Source organism: Mirounga leonina, unplaced genomic scaffold (assembly GCF_011800145.1).
Source record: "Mirounga leonina isolate KUSES-001 unplaced genomic scaffold, KU_Mleo_1.0 Mir_176, whole genome shotgun sequence".
In the NCBI taxonomy this organism is placed as follows: domain Eukaryota; kingdom Metazoa; phylum Chordata; class Mammalia; order Carnivora; family Phocidae; genus Mirounga; species Mirounga leonina.
The window spans coordinates 34,678,148-34,701,134 of NW_023270454.1; the positions used below are offsets into that span (position 1 = coordinate 34,678,148).

Consider the following 22,987-nt stretch of genomic DNA (forward strand, 5'->3'; position numbering starts at 1 on the left):
CTGCATGTTCTTCTCATTTAGTACCCTGAATATGTCTTGCCAGGCCTTTCTGGCTTGCCAGGTCTCTGTGGATAGGTCTGACGTTATTCTGATGTTCCTCCCTCTGCACGTAAGGAATCTCTTCCCCCTAACTGCCCTTAAGATGGTTTCCTTGGTTCTAAGATTTGCAGGTTTTACTATTACATGCCGGGGTGTTGGTCTGTTTTCCTTGATCTTGGGAGGGGTCCTCTCTGCCTCTAGGACTCGAATGTTTGTTTCATCCCCCAGATTAGGGATGTTCTCAGCTACAATTTGTTCAAATACATCTTCTAGTCCTCTCTCTCTCTCCACTCCCTCCGGGATTCCAATTATTCTGACATTGGACCGCCTCATTGTGTCATTTATTTCTCTGATTCTATTTTCATGGATTCTGAGTTGTTTTTTCCTGGCCTCCTCTTTTCCCTTTTTGTCTATTATATTGTCTTCCAGGTCGCTTATTCTCTCTTCTGCCTCAGTTACCCTAGCTGTTAGATTATCTAGATTGGATTGGATCTCATTGATAGCATTTTTAAGTTCTGCCAATTCAGCTTTCATTTCTGCCCTTAGAGACTCTATGTTGCCATTAATTAATTTCTCCATTCTAGCCATTGTCTTCACAATTGCTAGCCTGAATTCCATCTCCGACGTCTTGGTTGTATCTGCATCCATTTGTAAATCTGCAGCATAAGTCATAATCTCTGAGTCTTTTCTGTTTTGGGGGCTCCTCCTCCTAGTCATTCTGTTGATGGGTGTTTGAGGGAATGTATAGAGTCCAAATTATTGACCAGAACCCAAGCAAGATGCACCTGTTTTCTTGGACCTTACAGTTGCTGGCCTCTTGTTTTCCCAGCCTGTCTTCTGCTGGAGGGGCCTGCCGCGCTGTTACTGAGGCAACCCTGTTTTGGCGGAGTTGCCCTGCCCCCCTGTGGCGGGGGATGGGCTCAGCAGGAATCAGTCTTTGGGGCTTTTGTTCTCTGGTGGCTTTCCGCATCTCTTCCGGGAGTCAGAGCAGAAGAGACCGTTTACAACCCTCTGCTTCAGAGCATAGAGACCTCAGTCTGTTCTTCAGTGAGCTCTCCAGACCACACTGTCTCCATTTCTGTCCGTGCTGCTATAAACTGCAGCGTCCTGGGTTGTGTGCCCCTCCGCAGCGCTCCCAGTCCTGCCTCCAGGTCGGAGCACTTCTCTGCCCTTTGTGCTTCTAAAACTGCCAGCTGCTCCCAGTTTGCAGGAGCGACCCCGCCACTCCGGGTTTGCATCCTGGGGGCCCGGGGCTGCAGTTTGCATGCGTGATCCTGCTGCTTTGGGTTTCCGCCCTGGGGGCTGCTCTAAAATCCTTTCCCTGCTGCTACCGGTCTTCGAGTCTGTGCCCGTCCCCAGCACGCGAGGCTGTCGCTTACTGGCGGTGTAGGATCCCCACAGCCAGGCACCGTCCCACTGCCATTTATCCTCTGATACCTGCCCACGGAATCAGGGCTCCCCACTTTGTACCTCAAAACCAACCGCCTGCGATATTCTGTTTGTCGAGATCCAGATCTTCTTACATCTCAGGCTGGTTTCATGGGTGCTCAGAGTGGTCTGGTAGATATCCAGCCCAATTCTGGGGACCAGTTGAAATAGGGTCCCCTACTCCTCTGCCATCTTTCCTTCCTTCCTCTTTTCTTTTTTTTAGAGAAAGAGTGCATGTGCATATGCATGAGCTATGGGGAGAGGGAGAGAGAATATTTTTTATTTTTTTTGAGAGAAACTTAGCAGGGAGAGCAGCAGAGGGAGCAGGAGAAGCAGGCTCCCCTCTGAGCAGGGAGCCTGATGGGGGCTCGATTCCAGGACCCTGGGAACATGACCTGAGCCGAAGTCAGACGCTTTAACCGACTGAGCCACCCAGGCGCCCTGGGAGACAGAGAATCTTAAGTAGGCTCCACACCCAGCGTAGAGCCCATTGTGGTTCTTGATCTCACAACCCTGAGTTCGTGACCTGAGCTGAAATCAAGAGTCAGATGCTTAACTGAGCCACTCAGGCACCCCAGCTTTTGCGTTTTCTATTCTCATTTTTTAGTGAGAGAAAACATATATACACATTGAATATATATTCTTTTGTTTTATTTTTTTGGAGTAAGCTCTATAGCCAACTTGGGGCTTAAACTCACAACCCTGAGGTCAAGAGTCACATGCTCCACTGACTGAACCAGCCAGTCAGCCCCTACTATTTTTTTCTTAATGCAACATTTGTTTTAAATTGGTTTCTTGAAGTGTGAGTAGTAGTATTGCAAAAGTTTGGCTCTATGATGTTTTTCATGTTTTATGGGATATATAAAAGAATATATACGGTATATGTAGATAAGTGCATATGTAAATTACAACAGTTTAAAAACTTGTGTAGTCTGATCTTTTTTAACAGCTTTATTATAATCCACATATGATACCATTCATTTCTACAATGTACAGTTGAGTGTTTTATGGTGTTTAGAGTTGTGCAGCCACCATCACAGTCAAATTTAGAACATTTTCCTCTTCTCCAAAAGAAACCCTGTTGTCTTTAATCCATTTCCTCTTCAGACTCCCAGGCCTAAGCAACCACTACTCTACTTTTTTGTGGATTTCTCTATTCTGGACAGTTCATATAAATGGGCTCATACAATATCTGGCCTGTTGTGATTGTCTTTTTTCATTTAGCGTACTATTTTCAAGGCCCATCCATGTTGTAGCAGGAATTACTACTTCATTCCTTTTTTTTTTTTTTTTTTAAAGATTTTATTTATTTGACCGAGCAAGACATAGTGAAAGAGGGAACACAGCAGGGGGATTGGGGAAGGAGAAGCAGGCTTCCTGCAGAGCAGGGAGCCCAATGTGGGGCTCGATCCCAGGACCCTGGGATCCCAGGACCCTGGGATCATGACCTGAACCGAAAGTAGACACTTAACGACTCAGCCACGCAGACGCCGCCCCTGCTTCATTCCTTTTTATGGCTTACTAATATTCTAATGTAAGATATTTACCTTTTGTTTTATCAGTCATTAGTAGATATTTGAGTTGATTCTACTTTTTTGCTATTATGAATAATACTGCTTTGGGCTTTTGCATACAAGTTTCTGTGTGGGCATGTTTTCATTTAATTTCTTTTGTGTATGTACCTAGGAGTGGAATTGCTGGGTCATATTGAGCATCTATGTTTAAACATTTGAGGAACTTCCAGATTGTTTTCCAAAGTATATCATCTTACAGTCCCACCTGCAATTTATGAGGATTCCAATTTCTTTTTTTTTTTAAAGATTTTATTTATTTATTTGAGAGAGAGAGAATGAGAGAGAACACATGAGAGGGGATAGGGTCAGAGGGCAAAGCAGACTCCCTGCCGAGCAGGGAGCCCGATGCGGGACTCGATCCATGGACTCCAGGATCATGACCTGAGCCGAAGGCAGCCGCTCAACCAACTGAGCCACCCAGGCGCCCCCAATTTCTTTATATGCTTGGCAACACTTGTTAATGTCCGTCATTTTGATTATAGCCATCCTAGAGGGTGTCAGGTAGTAGTATCCTACCATGGTTTTGATGTGCATTTCCTTAGTGACTAATGATATTGAGCATCTTTTCATGCCCGAATTGGTCATTGGTGTATCTTCTTTGGAGATATGGCTATTCACATCTTTTGTCCTTTTTAAAATTGCGTCTGTCTTTTTGCTGTTCAGTTGTAAGAGTTCTTTATTTATTCTGGGTACAAGTTCCTTATCAGATGTATGATTTGCAGATACTTTCTTTCATTCTTTTGGCTTGTCTTTTAACTTTTTTGATGATATTTTTAAAGCACAAACCTTTTTTTTTTTTTAAATTTTTTTTATTCTTATGTTAATCCCCATACATTACATCATTAGTTTTAGATGAAAGCACAAACCTTTTTTAATTTTAATGAATTCCAGTTGATATACTTTTTCCTTTGTTTGCTTGCGCTTTTGGTGGCCTAATTAACAAGGATTTACTTAACCCAGGGTCACAAAGATTTACCCCTATTTTTTCTTCCAAGAGTTTTATAGTTTTAACTTTTACATTTAGATCTATGATTTATTTTTGTAAAATATGTAAGAAAGTAGTCAACTTCGTACTTTTGCTTGTAGATAACCAGTTATCCCAGCACATTTGTTGAAAAAAACTATTATTTCCTCATTGAATTGTCTTGACATTCTTGTTGAAAATCGGTTGAACGCAAATGTAAGGGTTTCTTTTTGGGCTCTCAGTTGTAGTTCATTGACCAATGTTTCTGTTTTTATGCCAGTACCACACAGTCTTTATAATAGTAACTTCGTGTGGTAAGGTTTTCTTAATTTGATAGTATGAGTATCCAACTTTGTTTTTTTGCTATTCTGGGTCCTTATGTACTTTTAAGTAAAATTTGATTTTAAAATTTGTAACTTTAAATAAAGTGATCTTTTCAGTAAAATTTTAAACCAGGTAGTGAAGTCATTTATATAGTGATTTGAAACTAATTCTTTCCATCTTTCTCTGTTCTAATACCTTATCATTTGACCAACAAATTTCCAAATTTGATATTACTACCTATCTCTTTTAATTGGAATACTTTTGAATCTTTTTTCATTGTAAGAAATGAAGCAAATAAGATTCGTGTATCCAGCAGGTCACATGGAATGTTTTTATCATTTAATTAAAGTAATATTACTACGTATTTTGGAAAACTTAGAAGTTATGAAAAGTGTTTTGGATAAAGACACTTTTAGATATAATCATGGTATAGAATAACATATAGTAGAAATATATACAGTATTGTAAAGTCTCATTTTCTTGATTTGAGTAATAAAGTTTTTCATGTGAATCAATAACTCACAGCTTTTTCCTTTAGGCCATTGCATTACCTCCTATAGCCAAATGGCCATACCAGAATGGTTTTACATTTCATACCTGGCTAAGAATGGATCCTGTAAATAACATCAATGTGGATAAGGATAAACCATATTTATATTGGTATGTATTTTTGTAACTTAGTGTTATTATCTTACTTTGAAGGTGAGAGAATATTTAGAGGTAAAATGAAAATTATTCTTTGTAGTTTCAGAACGAACAAAGGTCTTGGTTATTCTGCTCACTTTGTTGGGGGCTGTTTGATTATAACATCAATAAAGTCAAAAGGAAAAGGCTTTCAACACTGTGTGAAATTTGATTTTAAGCCGCAAAAGGTATGTGTTCTTATTAGTTAAATTAACAAGCTATGCTAGCCTTCAAAGTGCTTTGTTTTAATATTAATGATATAACATGTGATAGATCACAACTCTGTTTATTCTGTTTCAGAAAATGAAGTATAAATCACTGGACAATTGTTAACCTCCCTGATTTGGATAATAAAAAGCGTGATATTTTGTTATTCATAGAATTTAAAAGAAGTACAAGGGGAAAATGGCAGTTACTTTAGTAGTGGTAGTGGTAGTAGTAGTAGTAGTGGTAGTATGTGCCTTAAAATTTAGAGATTAATGAATGGTGTATGTATATATAAATAAGTAGATAAAACAAATTTGGCAAAATGTTGACAATTGTGGTATCTAGAATGTGGAAAAGAGGGTATTTGTACTGAATTTTTAACTTTTTTGGGATATATTTGAAAATTTTTGTAATAAAAAGTTGGAAAGATAATTTCACAATAAGTTCTTACCTATTGAGAGTCTCCTTGATTAAATATTGTTCCAGAGATTGAATATTGAATTTAATAAAGGTAGTCTTATTTTTAGATTTAATTGTAATTTATAATTTAAGTTTTACTTGTTATTGTCAATATGGTTGAGTTATTGCAAGAATTTTTTTTTTCTTCAAACTTTTTACTTATTCAGTGGTATATGGTAACTATAGTGCACATTTATAACCGATGGAAGAACAGTGAGCTTCGTTGTTACGTGAATGGTGAGCTAGCTTCCTATGGAGAGATAACATGGTTTGTCAACACCAGTGATGTAAGTAATTTGAAAAAAATTATTTTAAAAGCATGAACTTTTAAAATAAGAAAAATATATTATACATTGGGTATTAATTTTAGAATACCACAATGGCAGAGTTTTATAATGATATTTTGGCTAGCATGTTAATATATTTATAGAGTAGAACTGTGTTCATGTGTCATATATTACTCAGTCGTTATAAAATTATTCCTGATAGGGTAGAGATGAAGCTTTATAGGTAACAATGGGTATATATTGAAAATGTATCATTGGTTCATTTATCAAATTAAAGTTGGGAGCTCTGTGGCAGAATTCTGATCATTTTTATGAATGAATTAGATGATACATGCTTATAAATTTTGCAAATAATTCATAGCTGCTATAGATGACTGTTATCTAATAATGTTTTCAGTATTGAAAAAGAGATCCATATGTATTAAACTCAAATTTTAAATAGGAATTAAAAAGTTCTTTTTTCTCACCAATGACATTTTTTAATAGAAAACTTGAAAAATACAGATCAGTAAAATGATTACAAACCATTCCACCCATTCACCATCAAATGCTTCTTTTGTATCCTATGCTACACATATTTATGTATTATGTAATGATAAGAGTTCAGGTTGTTGTAATAGACTTAGGTTTCAATCCCAGTTCTATCACTTATTGACTATATGACCTTACTTAATCTATTAGGCCTAAGTTTCTCTACCTGGAAATGGGTGTAAAGTAGTACCTATCTCAAGGTTAATGTGATAATTGAATGAGAAACTGTTCACAAATATGTTAGCACAGTGCCTTGTACAGAGTAAGTGCTCAGTAAATGTTAGCTCTCATTTTTTTTTTAACACAAAAAAGGGATCAGGTATATTTATTGTTTCTTAAACTGTTTTTTCCTTATGTTAGTCTTTATTAAGTGCTTCTTGTACTCCAGGCATTGTAATAAATACCTTTATTTTCTAAAAGTACTAACCTTGCAAGGTAAGTACTATTATAATCTCCATTTTACAGGTAAGGAGACTGAAGCACAGAAAGATTAACTAATTTGCTAAGATCAGCATGTGAAGTAGTGATTTGACTTAGGTGGCTTGTCTTCAGAACCCAAATGTTAACAACTTTTCTGTATTCCCTAATGGCAATATGTATATATTTTTCAACATTCTTTCTAATGGTTTTGTCACATAAGAGGATACTTTTAAAGAGCTGTGAAGAACTTTATTTTAGTCCCTCTTTGTTATATACATGGGTCTTTAAGATGTGGTTTGCAACCTAGATGTTAAGAGAATTTTTTTTTTTTTAATGTTAGAAGAAAAACATACACCTGCATTTCTGGATTTACATATTTCTTTTGAGAGATTGTATCTACTCCATGACCTCACCCATTATCTATATCTCGATATCTGCAAAAATCTTTCTTTACAATTTTAACTTCTCACCAAACTTAGAGAACCCTATTGACAGTTGCTTCTCCATTCATGTTAGCTCCATCCATATTAGCTCACAGAAAAGGCAGATTGATTATGTCCTAAACTTAACTCATGATTTTTCCTTCTTGTAACAAAGACTGCTTCTTTGGTTGCGCAAGTATGAACCTTCAGAGTCCATCATGATTTCTCTGACCCTCATTTCCTGCATCCACTTTTTCATCAAGTTTTATTTATTGTACTTTGGAAAATTTGTGTTATCTCCTTTTCTGTGATGTCTTTCCTGATCTCTACGGTATGTAACAATGAGTGAATGAAATGAAATGCTAAGTGAATTATTTTAATCTAGCCAGGTTAGTTTAGAATGGACAGAACATTTATACCAAAATATTTAAGCAATGTAGGTTGCTTAATGTATCTATCTAGAGAAGATAATTTTTTTGTTTTTTCCTCTAATAAAATCTATTTTCTTTCACAGACCTTTGACAAATGTTTCCTGGGCTCATCAGAAACAGCGGATGCTAATAGGGTATTCTGTGGTCAGATGACTGCAGTTTACCTTTTTAGTGAAGCTCTTAATGCCGCTCAGATTTTTGCTATTTATCAGTTGGGCCTGGGATATAAGGTACTTTACTTGCTGTTCACTGCTTAACCAGTGTTAATTGAACTTTATTTAAAGGGAGGTGATGCATGGAGCAACCTACCTTGGGTTACAGAACTGAATGTCAGAGTAATCAGAGGTACCACAGGGAAGTCACAGGAATCTGAATGAAGGGTACTTTATATTTTTGAGGGAAACACAGTATCTTTTCAAATGTGGGGCACTGTGCAAACTACTAGCTCAAGTTTCACCTTTAGTTCATGTTGCATTTCTTTGACGATGTCTATCTTTGCATAACTAAATTTTCAACATTTGCTGTGATAAAAAACAAGTACCACGTGGAAATTAATGTGGAACAGGAAATGAGGATGATGGTGTGAAATCTGATTCCAAATTTGAGAGTTCATGCAGTTCAAGATGCATAAAGAGTAATAAATAATTTTGCTAATGTAATGAAGAAAACATTTTTTTCTTTTGACTTGTGCCTTAATTTTTTCAGATGGCTATTAAATTGTTAAAATACAAAATTGTTTGAACCGAACCACTTAATAATATTTATTTTGATCTAAAGCACCATAAACAATTACTGAAATGCTAAGACTGTCATGAACTAAGAAAATTTGGAAACCTCTGGGTTAAGCCATTGTTAGTCTAGTTTGGTTTCAGGGAGCAACTTAGTCTGCTATGTTCCTTTGAAAACACAATCTGATTGTGTTGATTTACATATATTGAGTTGATTTACATATACCATTACAGTCAGTAAAGTACACATATTTTAATTAGTTTTGACAAAAGTATAACTATCACAACAATCAAGAAATAGAATATTTCTGTTCCTGCAAAAGGTTCAGTAGTGCTCCTTCTGTCAATTCCTTCCACTTTTCTTTTTTTTTTAAGGTTTTATTTACTCATTTGTCAGAGGGAGAGAGAGAGAGCACAAGCAGGGGGAGCGGCAGGCAGAGGGAGAAGCAGACTCCCTGCCGAGCAAGGAGCCCAGTGCGGGACTCGATCCCAGGACCCTGGGATCATGACCTGAGCCGAAGGCAGACTCTTAACTGACCGAGCCACCCAAGTGTCCCTCCTTTCACTTTTCTAACCCCACTGCATTCCTATTGAGAGAAACTGCTCATCTGCCACTTGATTAGATTTTTTAAGGCTTTATGTAAATGGAATCATGCAGCATGTACTCCTTGGAGTTTGGTTTCTTATGAGTCATCCATGTTGTTTTGTTGTTGTAGCTCCTTTCTTTGTATTGCTTAGTAGTATTCCATTGTATGAATATATCACAATTTTTTAATCCATTCTTCTATTGATGGACATTAGGGTTGTTTCCAGTTTTTGGCTGCTATGCATTAGATACTGTGAATATTGGTGTATGAGTCTTTGTGCTGACACATATTTTTATTTTATAAATATGTAAGAGTAGAATTACTAAGTGGTATGGTAATTGAAGTTGCCAAACCCTTTTCCGAGGTAGTTACATAATTTTACATTTATACAAGCAGTGTCTGAGCTTCCTACTTGTTCCACATCCTAAACATCTTATATTGCTGGTCTTTTTAATATTAGATGTTTCAGCGAGTGTATAGCAGTATCTCATTTTGGTTTTAATTTGCATTCTTATAATGACCAGAGATTCCAAGCATCTTTTCATTGCTTATTGGTCATTTGTGTATCTTCCTCTGTGAAGTATGTTCACATCTTTTGCATATTTTTTGTTTTGTTTCTTATTGTTGAGTTTTGAGATTTCTTTATATATTCTGGATATAACTCTTTTATCAGATGTATGAATTACAAATATTTCTCCCTTGGTCTGTGTCTTGCCTTTTTGTTTTCTTTCTTTTCTTTTTTTTAAGATTTTATTTTTAAGTAATCTCTATACCCAGCATTGGGCCCAGACTACAACCCTGAGATCAAGAGTTACGTGCTCCATAGACTGAGTCAGCCAGGCACCCTGCCCTTTTGTTTTTTGTTAATGTGGCTTTTGAAGAACAGATGAATTTAATTTTTATCAATTCTAGTTTATCAAATTTTTTGGTTATTGCCATGATTTTTATATCCTAAGAAATCTTTACCCATTCCAATTTTGGAAAGATTTTCTCCTCTTTTCTTCTCTTACAGTTTAAGCATTTATATTTAAGCTTATGACCCATTTTAAGTTAATTTTTGTGTATGGTATGAGGTAAGGGTCAAGATTCATTTTTATTCCATATGTGTAGTCTTGGTGTTCTAGTACTAATTTTTTGTAAATAGTATTCTTTCTCCATTGCCTTACCTTGGCATCATTGAGGCTGTATCGTATTTCAATGACTTATATGTCTTTCTTATGCCAGTACTGTATGGATTGTCTTGATTATTGTAAGTTTCATAGTAAATCTTAAAAAAAGGAAGTCTAAAACCCTCAACTGTATTCTTTTTCAAATTGTTTTGGCTTTTCTAAGCCCTTTACATTTCCAGATATATTTTAGAACCCACTTAATCATTTTCTACAAAGATGTCTACTGGGATTTTATTTGGTGTTGTATTGAATATATAGCTCAGTGAAGGGCAAATTGGCCATCCTACTGTTAACTGATTTTTCCAGTCTGTGAACATGATGTATCTCTCTATTTACTTAGGTTTTTAAAAAATTCTCCTGGCACTGTTTTTTGGTTTTCATTGTATAGGGCATGTAATACATTTTGTTAAATGTATTCTTAGGTATTAAATGTTTTTTGGGTAATACGTTGTATTTAAAATCTCAGTTTCCATTTATTTGTTTCCAGTATATAGAAACATAGTTGAATTTTGTTTATTGACCTTGCTAAATTTCCTTTTAGTTTTACTAGCTTTTTTCCCTGGTTGTTGTTCCTGGATTTCCTACACATATGTTCATATAGACTCTAAATTTTACTTCATTTCCAGTCTATATGCCTCTTCCCTTTTTTGCATTATTGTACTGGGTAAGACCACCAGTATAAATAGTTAAATAGAAATGGTGAGAGTAGACATTTTTGCCTTGTTTCTGATTTTAGGTGTAAAGCGATCATACGTATTTTATAGATGCCTTTTATCAAGTTGAGCAATTTCTATTTCTGGTTTCCAGAGAATTATTACTAGGTGGATATTGAATTTTATAAAATGTGTTTTGCTTTTTTACCAAGTCTGACAATCTTTCCTTTTAATTGGAGTGTTTACATAATTTACAATCAGTGTAAGTATAGATACTTTGTGTCTTAATCTATCTTGTGATTTGTGCTCCATTTCTTTCATCTGTTCTTTGATTCTTCCCTTTTTTCCTGCTTTGATTTGAATTAACTGCATATTATTTAGTATTTCACTTTATTTCTATTACTGGTTTATTATTATTTTTTAAAGATTTTATTTATTGATTTGTGAGCGAGAATCACGGGGAGTGGCAGGCAGAGGGAGAAGCGGACTCCCCGCTGAACAGGGAGCCTGATGCAGGACTTGATCCCAGGACTCTGGGATCATGACCTGAGCTGAAGGCAGATGCTTAACTGACTGAGCCACCCAGGGTCCCTATTATTATTATTATTATTTTTAAAGATTTTATTTATTTATTTGAGAGATTGAGTGTGCACACAAGCGGGGGAGAGGGGCAGAGGAGAGGGAGAAGCAGGGATTATGACCTAAGCCGGAGGCAGACACTTAACTGAGTCACCTGGGTATGCCTTGTTTATTATTTTTTTGACATTAACTTATTATAGTCTACCAACAAATGATATTGTACAATGTAAGCACCTTCCACATAATCCTGCAATTCCTCCTCCTGTCCTTTATTTTGTTATTATAAGTTTTATTTTTTTATGTACTATAGTTCCTGTGATACATTTTTTTGATTCATTTACTTTCATTTTATATTTTAAAGGCATTAGAAATGATCAAGGTCATTTTTTTTGTGTTTACCTCTGTATTTACCTTTTCTAGGGCACTTCACTTTGTGTACATTCATGTTTCTATCTCATATTATTTTTTTCCATTTGAATATATTTTTTAAAAATTTATTAATTTTTATTTAAATTCAATTAAGGTAATATAGTATTAGTTTCAGAGGTAGAGGTCAGTGATTGATCAGTCTTATGTAATACCCCGTGCTCATTACATCACATGCCGTCTGTAATGTCCATCATGCAGTTACCCTATCCCCTCACCTCCCTCCCCTCCAGTAACCCTCAGTTTGTTTCCTATGATTAAGAGTCTCTTATGGGGGGCGCCTGGGTGGCTCAGTCGTTAAGCGTCTGCCTTCCGCTCAGGTCATGGTCCCAGGGTCCTGGGATGGAGTCCTGCATCAGGCTCACTGCTCGGCGGGAAGCCTACTTCTCCCTCCCCGCCTCCCCCTGCCTGTGTTCCCTCTCTCGCTGTCTCTCTCTCTGTCAAATAAATAAAACCTTAAAAAAAAAAAAAAGTCTCTTATGGTTTGCCTCTCACTCTGATTTCATCTTGTTTTATTTTTCCCTCCCTTCCCCTATGATCTCTGTTTTGCTTCTTAAATTCCACATATGAGTGAGATCATACGATAATTGTCTTCATCTGGGTGCCTTTTATTTCTTTGCCTAATAGTCCTGCCTAGAACCTAGAGTGTAGGAGCCCTGCCTCATCCGGCTCCCTGCTCGGTATAGGCAGTCTGCTTCTGCCTCTCTCTCTCAAATAAATAAATAAAATCCTAAAAATACTGTGAGTTGAGAAATTGATGATCATAGGATCACTTCTCGCTTTATTTATTACTGTTGAAATCTGTTGTGTAATATCCATGTTTTAGAGAATTCCTCAACATTAAGATAGCAGGGATATGGGAAGCCAGCAATCTCAGAGTGACCTTTTAAGCAGTGCAGTTAAGTATTTTAAGGATTAAAAAATATGTATTTCAAAAGAAATGGTTAAATGCTTCTTCCATATGTTCTTAGTGTTTGATGAAGCACCATTTTGCCTTAAGTACTTTGAAAGGATATTGTTTTTATTTTAATTAATTGCATCAAGTAGTATTTACACAAGAATATTATTTCAGTAGAGTCAGCAGCAATTCCTGAAATGTGTCAGATTCTTAGTTTTAGTTTTGTTTAGATTTAGTTTAATTGAGATTTGTTAGTGGGGGTGATTTATTTCTAAATTCCACTCAAAATAGAAAAAACGTTTGTTCCGCTATTTCTTTTAAAAAATGTACCTGCTAATGTTGAGGTACTATACTTTGAATAGTAGCAGAGACTAAATTATTTTTTTAATTGAACTAGATTCTGATCTTCACCCTGCCACAAATTATCTTTGTGGACCCAAAGTAGTTAATTTCTTTGGACTTTCTTAGTTTCTGCCTCTGCAAAATGGATTATATAATCTCCCAGATCATATAGCTATATATTGTAAGTTGGTAAATAGGTTAGCTTTTATAGGTTGCCCAAATGACATTTCCCCTCAAAAGCATTTATTAACTTGTTTAAAAGCATTTATTTCAGTTATGCTAACATTCCCATTATGATTAGCTTTCATTAAATTAAAGAACATTAAATCAGTGCTTACAAATTTTTTAACATTTTATATAGGAGGCAGAAATTTAGAAAAATGATATATTAAAGCTTTTTAAATGTTTCACGTAGAAGTCAGAAAGGTAAAGGCAGTCTTATCCTGTTTTACATTTTATTTTTTTATAGTATTGAAGCAGAATTCACAAGTTGAATCCAACAAGTCTTTGTTGGAAAAGACATTCCATTTAGCTTTAAGTGGTTGCAGTTAAATTAAAGAAAAAAATCCTTGTCTGTGATTACTTAGAAGTATGGTTTAAAAGATAAAATACGAGCTCTCTGGTAAAGGTAAATATGTAGGCAAATAAAGAATCCTGTAATATTGTGATGTTATTGCATAAATCACTTTTAATTCTGGTATGGAATTTAAAAGACAAAAGCACAAAACATCTAAACCTATATATGCAATATAAAAAGGTGTAATTTTTGATATAAGTAACATAAATAGTGATAGAGATGTAAATGAGTAAAGGTTTTGTATGTGATTGAACTTAAGTTGTTATTGGCTTAAAATAGAGTATTATAACTTTAAGATGTTTTGTGTAATTCCCATGGATACTACAAAGAAAATACCTATAGAACTTTATACAAAACAAAAGGAGAAAGGGATATAAGTACCAAAAATCATTGGCGTATAAAAGATAGTCAGTTAACAAATTACAGTGAACAAAATGACAAAAGTCTTTTCAATAAGTACTTTAAATGTAAATGGATTAAACTTCCCACTTAAAAGAAATAGATTGGCTAAATGGATTTAATAAAACGGAATCCAGTGTATTTTGTCTACAGAAGAGGCACTGTAGATCGAAGGACATACATAGGCTGAATATGAAAGGATGGAAAAAGATAGTTCATGCAAATGGTAACAAAAAGGGTGCAGGGGTGGCCATACCTATATCAGAAAAAATAGACTTTAAAGTCAAAAACTGTTACAAGAGTCAAAGAGGGAAATTATAGCGATAAAAGTGTCAATTCACCAGGAAGATCTAACAATTAAAATTACATACAGCTGGGGCACCTGGGTGGCTCAGTCGTTAAGTGTCTGCCTTCAGCTCAGGTCATGATCCCAGGGTCCTGGGATCAAGCCCCACATCGGGCTCCCTGCTCGGCAGGAAGCCTGCTTCTCCCTCTCCCACTCCCCCTGCTTGTGTTTCCTCTCTAGCTGTGTCTCTCTCTGTCAAATAAATAAATAAAATCTTAAAAAAAAAAATACATACAGCTTACTTCTGGGCTCCAAAGTATATGAAGCAAACACTGACAGAATTGAAAGGAGAAGTATATAGTAACTCAATAATGGTTGGCTATTTCAGAACCATTTCAGTAATGGATATAAGAACCAGAGAGAAAATCCCTAAGGAAACAGGGACCATGAAACAGCAATGTAGACCAACTGGACCTAATAGATACATACAGAACACCCCACTAAACAATGATAGACAACATATTCTTATCAAGCTCATATGGAGCATTCTTCAGGATAGACAACATGTTAGCCCACATAATTAACAAATTTAAGAATACTGAAATACACCAAATATCTTCTCTTACCACAAGAGAATGAAATCAATAGCAGAAGAAATCTGGAAAATACACAGATTTGTGGAAATGAAACAACAAACTCTTAACAACTAGTGGGTCAAAGAAATCACCAGGAAATTTCTTGAGGCAAATGAAAACAAAACAACATCAAAGCTTATGGGATCTAGTGAAAGCAATACTAAGAGGAACGTTTATAGTGGCAAACACCTACTTAAAAAAAAGAAAGATCTGAAATCCACTAACCTAATTTTTCCCTTCAAGGAACTAGAAAAAGAAGAGCAAACTAAACCCAGCTTTGTCAGAGGAAAAGAAGTGATAAAGATTTAGAGCAGAAAATAAATGAAATAGAGACTAGAACAATAGAAAACTCACAAGTTCTTAGCGAGATTATGAAAAAAGAGAAGACTCATAACTAAAAGAAATGAAAGAGGAGGCATTACTACTAATGCCATGAATATAAAAAGAATTATGAGACTACTATGAATGATTTTATGTCAGCAAATTGAATAACCTAGAAGAAATGGATATTCCCAGAAACACAGAATCTACCAAGACTGAAGAAATAAAAACAAATCCGAGCAGACTACAGCTACTAAGGAAATTGAATCAGTAATCAAAAACCTAGGAGTAAGAAAAAGCTAAGTACTACATATGGCTTCCCTAGAGAATTCAAACATTAAAGAATTAACACCACTCCTCAACTCTTTCAAAAAGTGAAGAGGAAGGAACACTTCCAAGCTCATTTTAGGAGGCCAGCATTACCTTGATACCACAGCCAAAGGCAATACAAGGAAAGAAAACTACAGACCAATATCCCTGATTAATATCCATGCAAAAATCCTCAACACAATACTAGCAAATCAAAGTCAAGAGCACACCCAAAGGATCATACTCTGTGACCAACAGGGATTTAGTCCTGGAATGGAGGGATGATTCAACATATGAAAGTCAGTCATTATAATATACATGTTAACAGAGTAAAGGACAGAAACCACACAATCATCTCAGTTGATGCAGAAAAACGGATGGAATTCAACATTCTTTCATAATAAAAACACTCAACAAATTACAAGTAAAGGAAACTACTTCAAAATAATAAGGCTATATATGAAAAGTCCATAGCTGACATTAGATGCAGTAGTGAAAGACTGAAAGCTTTTCCTTTAAGATCAGGAACAAGGCAAGGATTCCCATTCTCAAGCATTTCTGTAGGACATAGTACCAGCTGTCTTAGCCAGAGCAGTTAGTCAAGAATAGGAAAGAAAAGGCATCCCAATTGGAAGGGATGAAGTAAAATTTTGTCTGTTCGCAGATGATGTGATCTTACATGTAGAAAACTCTATTTCTCACAAAAAACTGTTAGAACTGATAAAATCAGCAAGCTTGTAGCAGACAAATTTGTCTTCCAACTTAAAATCTTTTGCATGTCAAAACTTTTGTGTATCAAGGAATTGGGTGAATAGGCAATCTATGAAATGGGAGAAAATACTACAAACCATATATTTGATAAAGGGTTTATATCTAGAATATATAATGAACTCCTACAACTCTACAACAAAAATATGCAAATAACCCGATTAAAAAGTGGGCAAAGGACTAGAATAGATTTCTCCAAAGAAGATAATCAGATTGCGAACAAACATGAAAAGATGTTCAACATCACTAATCATCAGAGAAATGCAAATCAGAACCACAGTAGATACCACCTCATATACAGTTAGGATGGCTATTATAAAAAATGAAACAAAATAACAAGTGTTGGCTAGGGTATGGTGGTTCTTTAAGAAATCAAAAATAGAATTATCATGCAATTGAGCATTCTCACTTATGTGTATAAATGGCAAAGAATTAAAAGCAGGATCTGAAAGATATTTTCATACTCAAGTTTATTATAACATTATTCATGATAGCCAAGATAGCCTCATTGTCCATGGACGAATGAATAGATAAAATGTGGTATGTATGTACAATGGAATACTGTTCAGCTTTAAAAAGAAGGAAATTCTGACATGCTGCAACATGGTGAGTCTTGACATTATGTTAAATGAAATAAGCAAATAAAAAATATGCTGGGATTCCTATTATATGAATTATAAAAAATAGTCACACTCATAGAATCAGAAAGAATGGTGGTTGCCAGGGGATGGGGAGAAGTAGAAATGAGATGTTGTTCGGGCGCCTGGGTGGCTCAGTCGGTTAAGCAGTTGCCTTCGGCTCAGGTCATGATCCTGGAGTCCCGGGATCGAGTCCCACATTGGGCTCCCTGCTCAGCTGGGGGTCTGCTTCTCCCTCTGACCCTTTTCCCTCTCGTGCTCTCTGTCTCTCATTCTCTCTCTCTCAAATAAATAAAATCTTTAAAAAAAAAAAAAGAAATGAGATGTTCAATAAATGCTGAATTTCAGTTTTGCATGTTGTACAAGTTCTAGAGATTTGTTGTACAGCAATATGCATATAGTTAATACTACTGTACTGTAAACTTATAAATGTTTGAAATGGCAAATTTTATGTAACATGTTAAGCACAATTAAAAAAATCCAGAAAGAAAAAATACAGTGAAAAAAATGATAAAGTACCTGCTGTAGGGCACTAAGTTTTACATTTTTTTTATTTTTTATTTTTTTTAATTTATTTATTTGAGAGAGAGAATGAGAGAGAGAGAGAGAGCACATGAGAGGGAGGAGGGTCAGAGGGAGAAGCAGACTCCCTGCTGAGCAGGGAGCCTGATGCGGGACTCGATCCAGGGACTCCCAAGATCATGACCCGAGCCGAAGGCAGTCACCTAACCAACTGAGCCACCCAGGTGCCCAGTTTTACATTTTTTAACGTAAGGTTTTAATACCAAGTTGAGTTCATTTCTATTATTCTTTAAAGTGAACACAGTGCACTTTAGAAGTAATTTAAACAAGCAGAGCTCTTTTTATTTGATATTGTTAGGAAAATGATCAAAGGTATGTTCCTTAAATTTTTATATCTGGTGATTTGTATCTAGATTTTCTTTTTGTGGTATACTATCTTAACTGTTTACTTTTTATTTGTAGGGTACATTTAAATTCAAAGCAGAGAGTGATCTGTTTCTTGCTGAGCATCATAAACTTTTATTGTATGATGGCAAACTCTCTAGTGCCATTGCATTCACCTACAATCCACGTGCTACAGATGCCCAGCTCTGCCTTGAATCATCCCCTAAGGACAATCCTTCAATTTTTGTCCATTCACCGCATGCACTTATGCTCCAGGTACTCGCTATCTATAATCTTTTTTTTTTAAGCTATAATCTTTTACGAATATTTTTCATGGTGAATTTTGATGTGTTATTGAGGTGTATTAGGTATCTTCTATTAAATACATGCAATGTAACATTATATTGTTCTTATTATGCTTTATTTTAATTATTTTGGAAAAGAAATCATTAGAATCTACTGTGTCTTCTATTTTATAAGGATGTGAAAGCTGTTTTAACACATTCCATTCAAAGTGCTATGCATTCAATTGGAGGAGTACAAGTGCTGTTTCCACTTTTTGCACAGTTGGATTATAGGCAATATTTATCTGATGAGGTTGACTTGACTATATGGTGAGTGCCTTTATTTTTTTCTTTAATTTGATGGGAGAGTTACTTTCATTACTGTTGAACTACACAGTATTTTTTCCTGCCTTTTAAATTTGTTGTAGGATTAAAAGAAAGAATATAATTTAAAGAAATTTGTGAACTATAAATGTTACTACAAATTCTTATCAGTAATGGTAGTATTAATCTAAATTCTTTATCAATAGGAAATATGGAAGCTGTAAAAAAACATAAACTTGTTTTTGAATAAATTTGGAAATAATGATTTAACAAAAAAGAATACATTTTTGTCTATCATTCTAATTTAAAAGGATAAGTTATTTTAGATTATTATATGGCAGTGATTTATGGGGATTTAGCTTTTCATTTTTTAATTATTGTATATAACTAAAAACTAAAATTTTTGATGATGTTATTTATATTATAGGTGATTTGGTATTTTTTTACAATTAGATTGTACATTGGACACATTTGTCTCCTCTCTTACAGTATAGATTCTGAAAAAGGTAGAGATATAAGAGGACATAATATAATTGGAGAGGTGTCTATATGAAATTTTTTTTTTTTTTAAAGATTTTATTTATTTATTTGACAGAGAGAGAGACAGTGAGAGCAGGAACACAAGCAGGGGGAGTGGGAGAGGGAGAAGCAGGCTTCCTGCCGAGCAGGGAGCCCGATGTGGGACTCGATCCCAGGACCCTGGGATCATGACCTGAGCCGAAGGCAGACGCTTAACGACTGAGCCACCCAGGCGCCCTCATGGCTGTATATTCTAGTGAGACTAGTAATTATGTTTAATGTATTATTTGAGTAAATGAGTTTTCCATTCTTCCTTTTTAGAATTCTCTTTTCTGTTTTTATATATAAGTTGAAATCTATTAATGTATGTATTTAATGATGTAATAATTCTTTTGGAATTATTTTTAAGCAACAAAATGACTTTTTAAACTTTATTTATTTTTTTTATTTTTAAGTAATCTCTACACCCAACATGGGGCTCAAACTCACAACCCCAAGATCAAGAGTCACACACTCCACTGGCTGAGCCTGCCAGGCACCCATCTTTTTTTTTCCCTAAGGAATGAGCTATCAAATCAAGTGCTTACGACATTTAAAAAAATTAAAATTATCCTTGACATATTGCTACTTTGTAAATTTTTTTGTGTGTCCTGGTTTGAAACCTTTGTAACAGAGCTCAGTTATTTTTTCTTGGTTATCCCTTTTTTTTTTTAAACTTTTCAAAATCTTTATTGGAATTGCTGACATTTTAAAAGCACTTTTGTGGAGGAGGAGGTTGGCTGCCAGTTAGGCTCTCTTTTTTTGTGGAGGTATCTCAGAGCCTTGAGAAAGAGGTAACAGCTGATCTTATTCCATTCCATTTTCAGTATATCTAGAAGTTGTGAGGATGGGAACATGACTGTAGCCCCTATTCATTTTTAAAAGTCTTCTCAATTGACTCCTGAGTTATGATTTTCCTGTTGGGATAAGTTACAAAATTCTTAAACTAGTGTTTGAGGACTTAAGTTTAGTACAATTTTACTTTCGTATTTTCCCCTTCATGATTTCCATTCAAACCAGGCCAGTCTGGACCCTAACACATTCTGAGTGTTTCTACCCTGGTATGTTTGCTCTATGTATCTTTCCCCTCTGTTTGGCCTCTAGCTCTCTGAAATTGAATATACTTTCTAATCTAAATTATATATATTCTTTAAGGACTTCATATACTTATGTTTTTGGACATTGCTAATTTTTCTCTGGTTCATGCATGTTTCCTCATGTTTTTTCTAAGTAATTCACTTACTAGTAGGTTGGTGATAAAGTATATGGAATAAACAATTGAGTAAGTCCTAATCCTACATTCAGATTCTAGTCCCGAAATAATGTTGGAGGCAATTTTATTAAAACTTCAATTTCTTTAAATAGAGAACTTTTTTTTTTTTTTAGATTTTATTTATCTATTTGAGAGAGAGAGAGCACAAGACGGGGGAGGGTCAGAGGGAGAAGCAGACTCCCCGCTAAGCAGGGAGCCCAATGCGGGACTCGATCCTGGGACTCCGGGATCATGACCTGAGCCGAGGGCAGTCCCTTAACCAACTGAGCCACTCAGGCATTTTTTTTTTTTTTTTTTAAAGATAAAAAAAGGCTATATCTAACAACCCCCCCCCACCTTAAAAAAAAATTTTTTTTTTTAGACTATTGCCTGTTTTCTTATTCTAGTTCAACTTTGCTGGCTTTTATCATGGAGTTGTTGAAGAACTCAATTGCTATGCAGGAGCAGATGCTTGCCTGCAAAGGCTTCTTGGTAATAGGATACAGTCTTGAAAAGGTAAAGTATGAAATGCTTTACATTTTTTGTTCTTAATTTTCAGGCCATGGATTTGATCTCCTAAGTGGTTGAGAAATTCTTTCTGCAAGTATGTCTCCTTGGTTACATAAAATTACCAAAATTAAAATAACCTTTTGTTGTTTTACCTTGCCTCTGTTGCTTTATTAGAGAAATACAGCATTGAGTCTCATGGCATCTTTAACTTTGAGCATAGTTTGCCGGCCAACTTTTTTCTGATATTGATAGCCTTTAATTTACTTACCTTGCCTTGTATTGGTAGTGACCTTTTTTTTAATTTTTTATTTTTTTAATGGAAAGGGACAGAGTGGGGATGGAGGAGGAGCGAGAAAGAGAGAGAGAATTTTAAGCAGGCTCCACACCCAGTGCAGAGCCGGACACAGGGCTTGATCTCACAACCCTGAGATCATGACCTGCATGAAATAAAGAGTCAGATGCTTAACTGACTGAGCCATCCAGGGGCCCTGGTAGTGACCTTTGATCTTTTTTTTTTTGCAGTCTTCCAAATCGCATGTCAGCAGAGCAGTACTTGAACTTTGTCTTGCATTTTCAAAATATCTGAGTAATCTGCAGAATGGGATGCCCCTACTCAAACAGTTGTGTGATCACATTCTTCTTAACCCAGCTATATGGATTCATACCCCAGCCAAGGTAATATATATATATATATATATAGATAGATAGATAGATTTTGTTTTTCTGTTTTCACCAAGTTTTTGTAGTTGAGAAGAGTGATAAATACGATGATTTTCTTTTATCCTTTCACATGCTATCATGTAAAATTTCAATGGATTGTGTTTTTTGATAAGCATACTTTTTTTCTTTTTAGGTATATTTGCAAATCAGTGTATCTTTTCTTTCTTTTTTTATAGAGCAGTGTGTTTTTTTAAAATTTTAATTCCAGTATGGTTAAAATACAGTGTTATATAGTTTCAGGTATACAATATAGTGATTCAACAATTCTGTGCATTACCCAGTGCTTATCATGACAAGTGCACTCCTTAATCCCCATCACCTATTTCACGCATCCCCTAACCCACCTCCCCTCTGGTAACCATCAGTTTGTTCTCTAGTTAAGATCTGTTGCTTGGTTTCTCTCTCTCTCTCTTTTTTCCCTTTTCTTGTGTTTTCTTTCTTAAATTCCATATAAGTGAAATCATATGGTATTTGTCTTTCTTTGACTTATTTCACTTAGCATTATACTCTCTAGCTCCGTCTATGTCGTTGCAAATGGCAAGATTTCATTCTTTTTTATGGCTGAATAATACTCCATTGTATAGATACACCACATCTTCTTTATTTGTTCATCTATCGAGGGACACTTAGGCTGTTTCCATAATTTGACTGCTATAAAATAATGCTTCTATAAACATAGATAGGGATACATATATCCCTTTGAATTAGTGTTTTTGTATTTTTTGGGTAAATATTTGTGGATTACTGGATTGTGGGATTCTATTTTTAATTTTTGAGGAACCTCTATAGTGTTTTCTGCAGTGGCTGCAGTAGTTTGCATTCCCACAAACAGTGCAAGAGGGTTCTTTTTTCTCCACATTTACTTTCTCCACAAGTTACTTTTTAAACACTTGCTTCTTGTGTTGTTGATTTTAGTCATTTTGACAGGTGTGAGGTGATAACTCACTGAGTTTTGATTTGCAATTCCCTGTTGATGAGTGATGTTGAGCATCTTTCCATGTGTCTTTTGGCCATCTGAATGTCTTCTTTGGAGGAATGTCTTTTCATTTCTCTGCCCAATTTTAATTGGATTGCTTGTTTTTTGGGGATATTGTGTAAGTTCTTTATATATTTTGGATACTAACCCTTTATCAGATAGGTCATTTGCAAATATCTTTTTCCATTCAGTAGGTTGCCTTTAGTTTGTTGATTGTTTCCTTTGCTGTGCATAAGCTTTTTATTTTGATTTAGTCCCAGTAGTTTAGTTTTGCTTTTGTTTCCCTTGCCTCAGGAGACATCTAGAAAAATGTTGCTATGGCTGATGTCAGAGAAGTTATTGCCTGTGCTCTCTTCTAGGATTTTTATGATC

The 22,987-nt window shown here is 35.3% G+C and overlaps 1 protein-coding gene and 1 long non-coding RNA gene across 5 annotated transcripts in view; both read left to right on the forward strand.

Moving 5' to 3' along the window:
• LRBA (LPS responsive beige-like anchor protein) overlaps positions 1 to 22,987 on the forward strand; it is an 834,672-nt gene that overhangs the window by 176,804 nt on the left and 634,881 nt on the right. For all 4 annotated transcript variants that reach the window (XM_035022918.1, XM_035022919.1, XM_035022917.1 and 1 more), the window contains 8 exons: positions 4,868 to 4,989; positions 5,075 to 5,201; positions 5,847 to 5,966; positions 7,854 to 8,000; positions 18,070 to 18,267; positions 18,472 to 18,605; positions 20,817 to 20,925; positions 21,442 to 21,594. In XM_035022918.1, coding sequence (XP_034878809.1) covers positions 4,868 to 4,989; positions 5,075 to 5,201; positions 5,847 to 5,966; positions 7,854 to 8,000; positions 18,070 to 18,267; positions 18,472 to 18,605; positions 20,817 to 20,925; positions 21,442 to 21,594 — 1,110 coding nt within the window. The remainder of the gene's footprint in view (positions 1 to 4,867; positions 4,990 to 5,074; positions 5,202 to 5,846; positions 5,967 to 7,853; positions 8,001 to 18,069; positions 18,268 to 18,471; positions 18,606 to 20,816; positions 20,926 to 21,441; positions 21,595 to 22,987) is intronic.
• On the forward strand, positions 13,575 to 16,645 carry LOC118022252. The gene is made up of 3 exons (XR_004682435.1): positions 13,575 to 13,587; positions 13,740 to 13,741; positions 14,763 to 16,645. It is a non-coding gene; the product is annotated as an uncharacterized LOC118022252 (long non-coding RNA).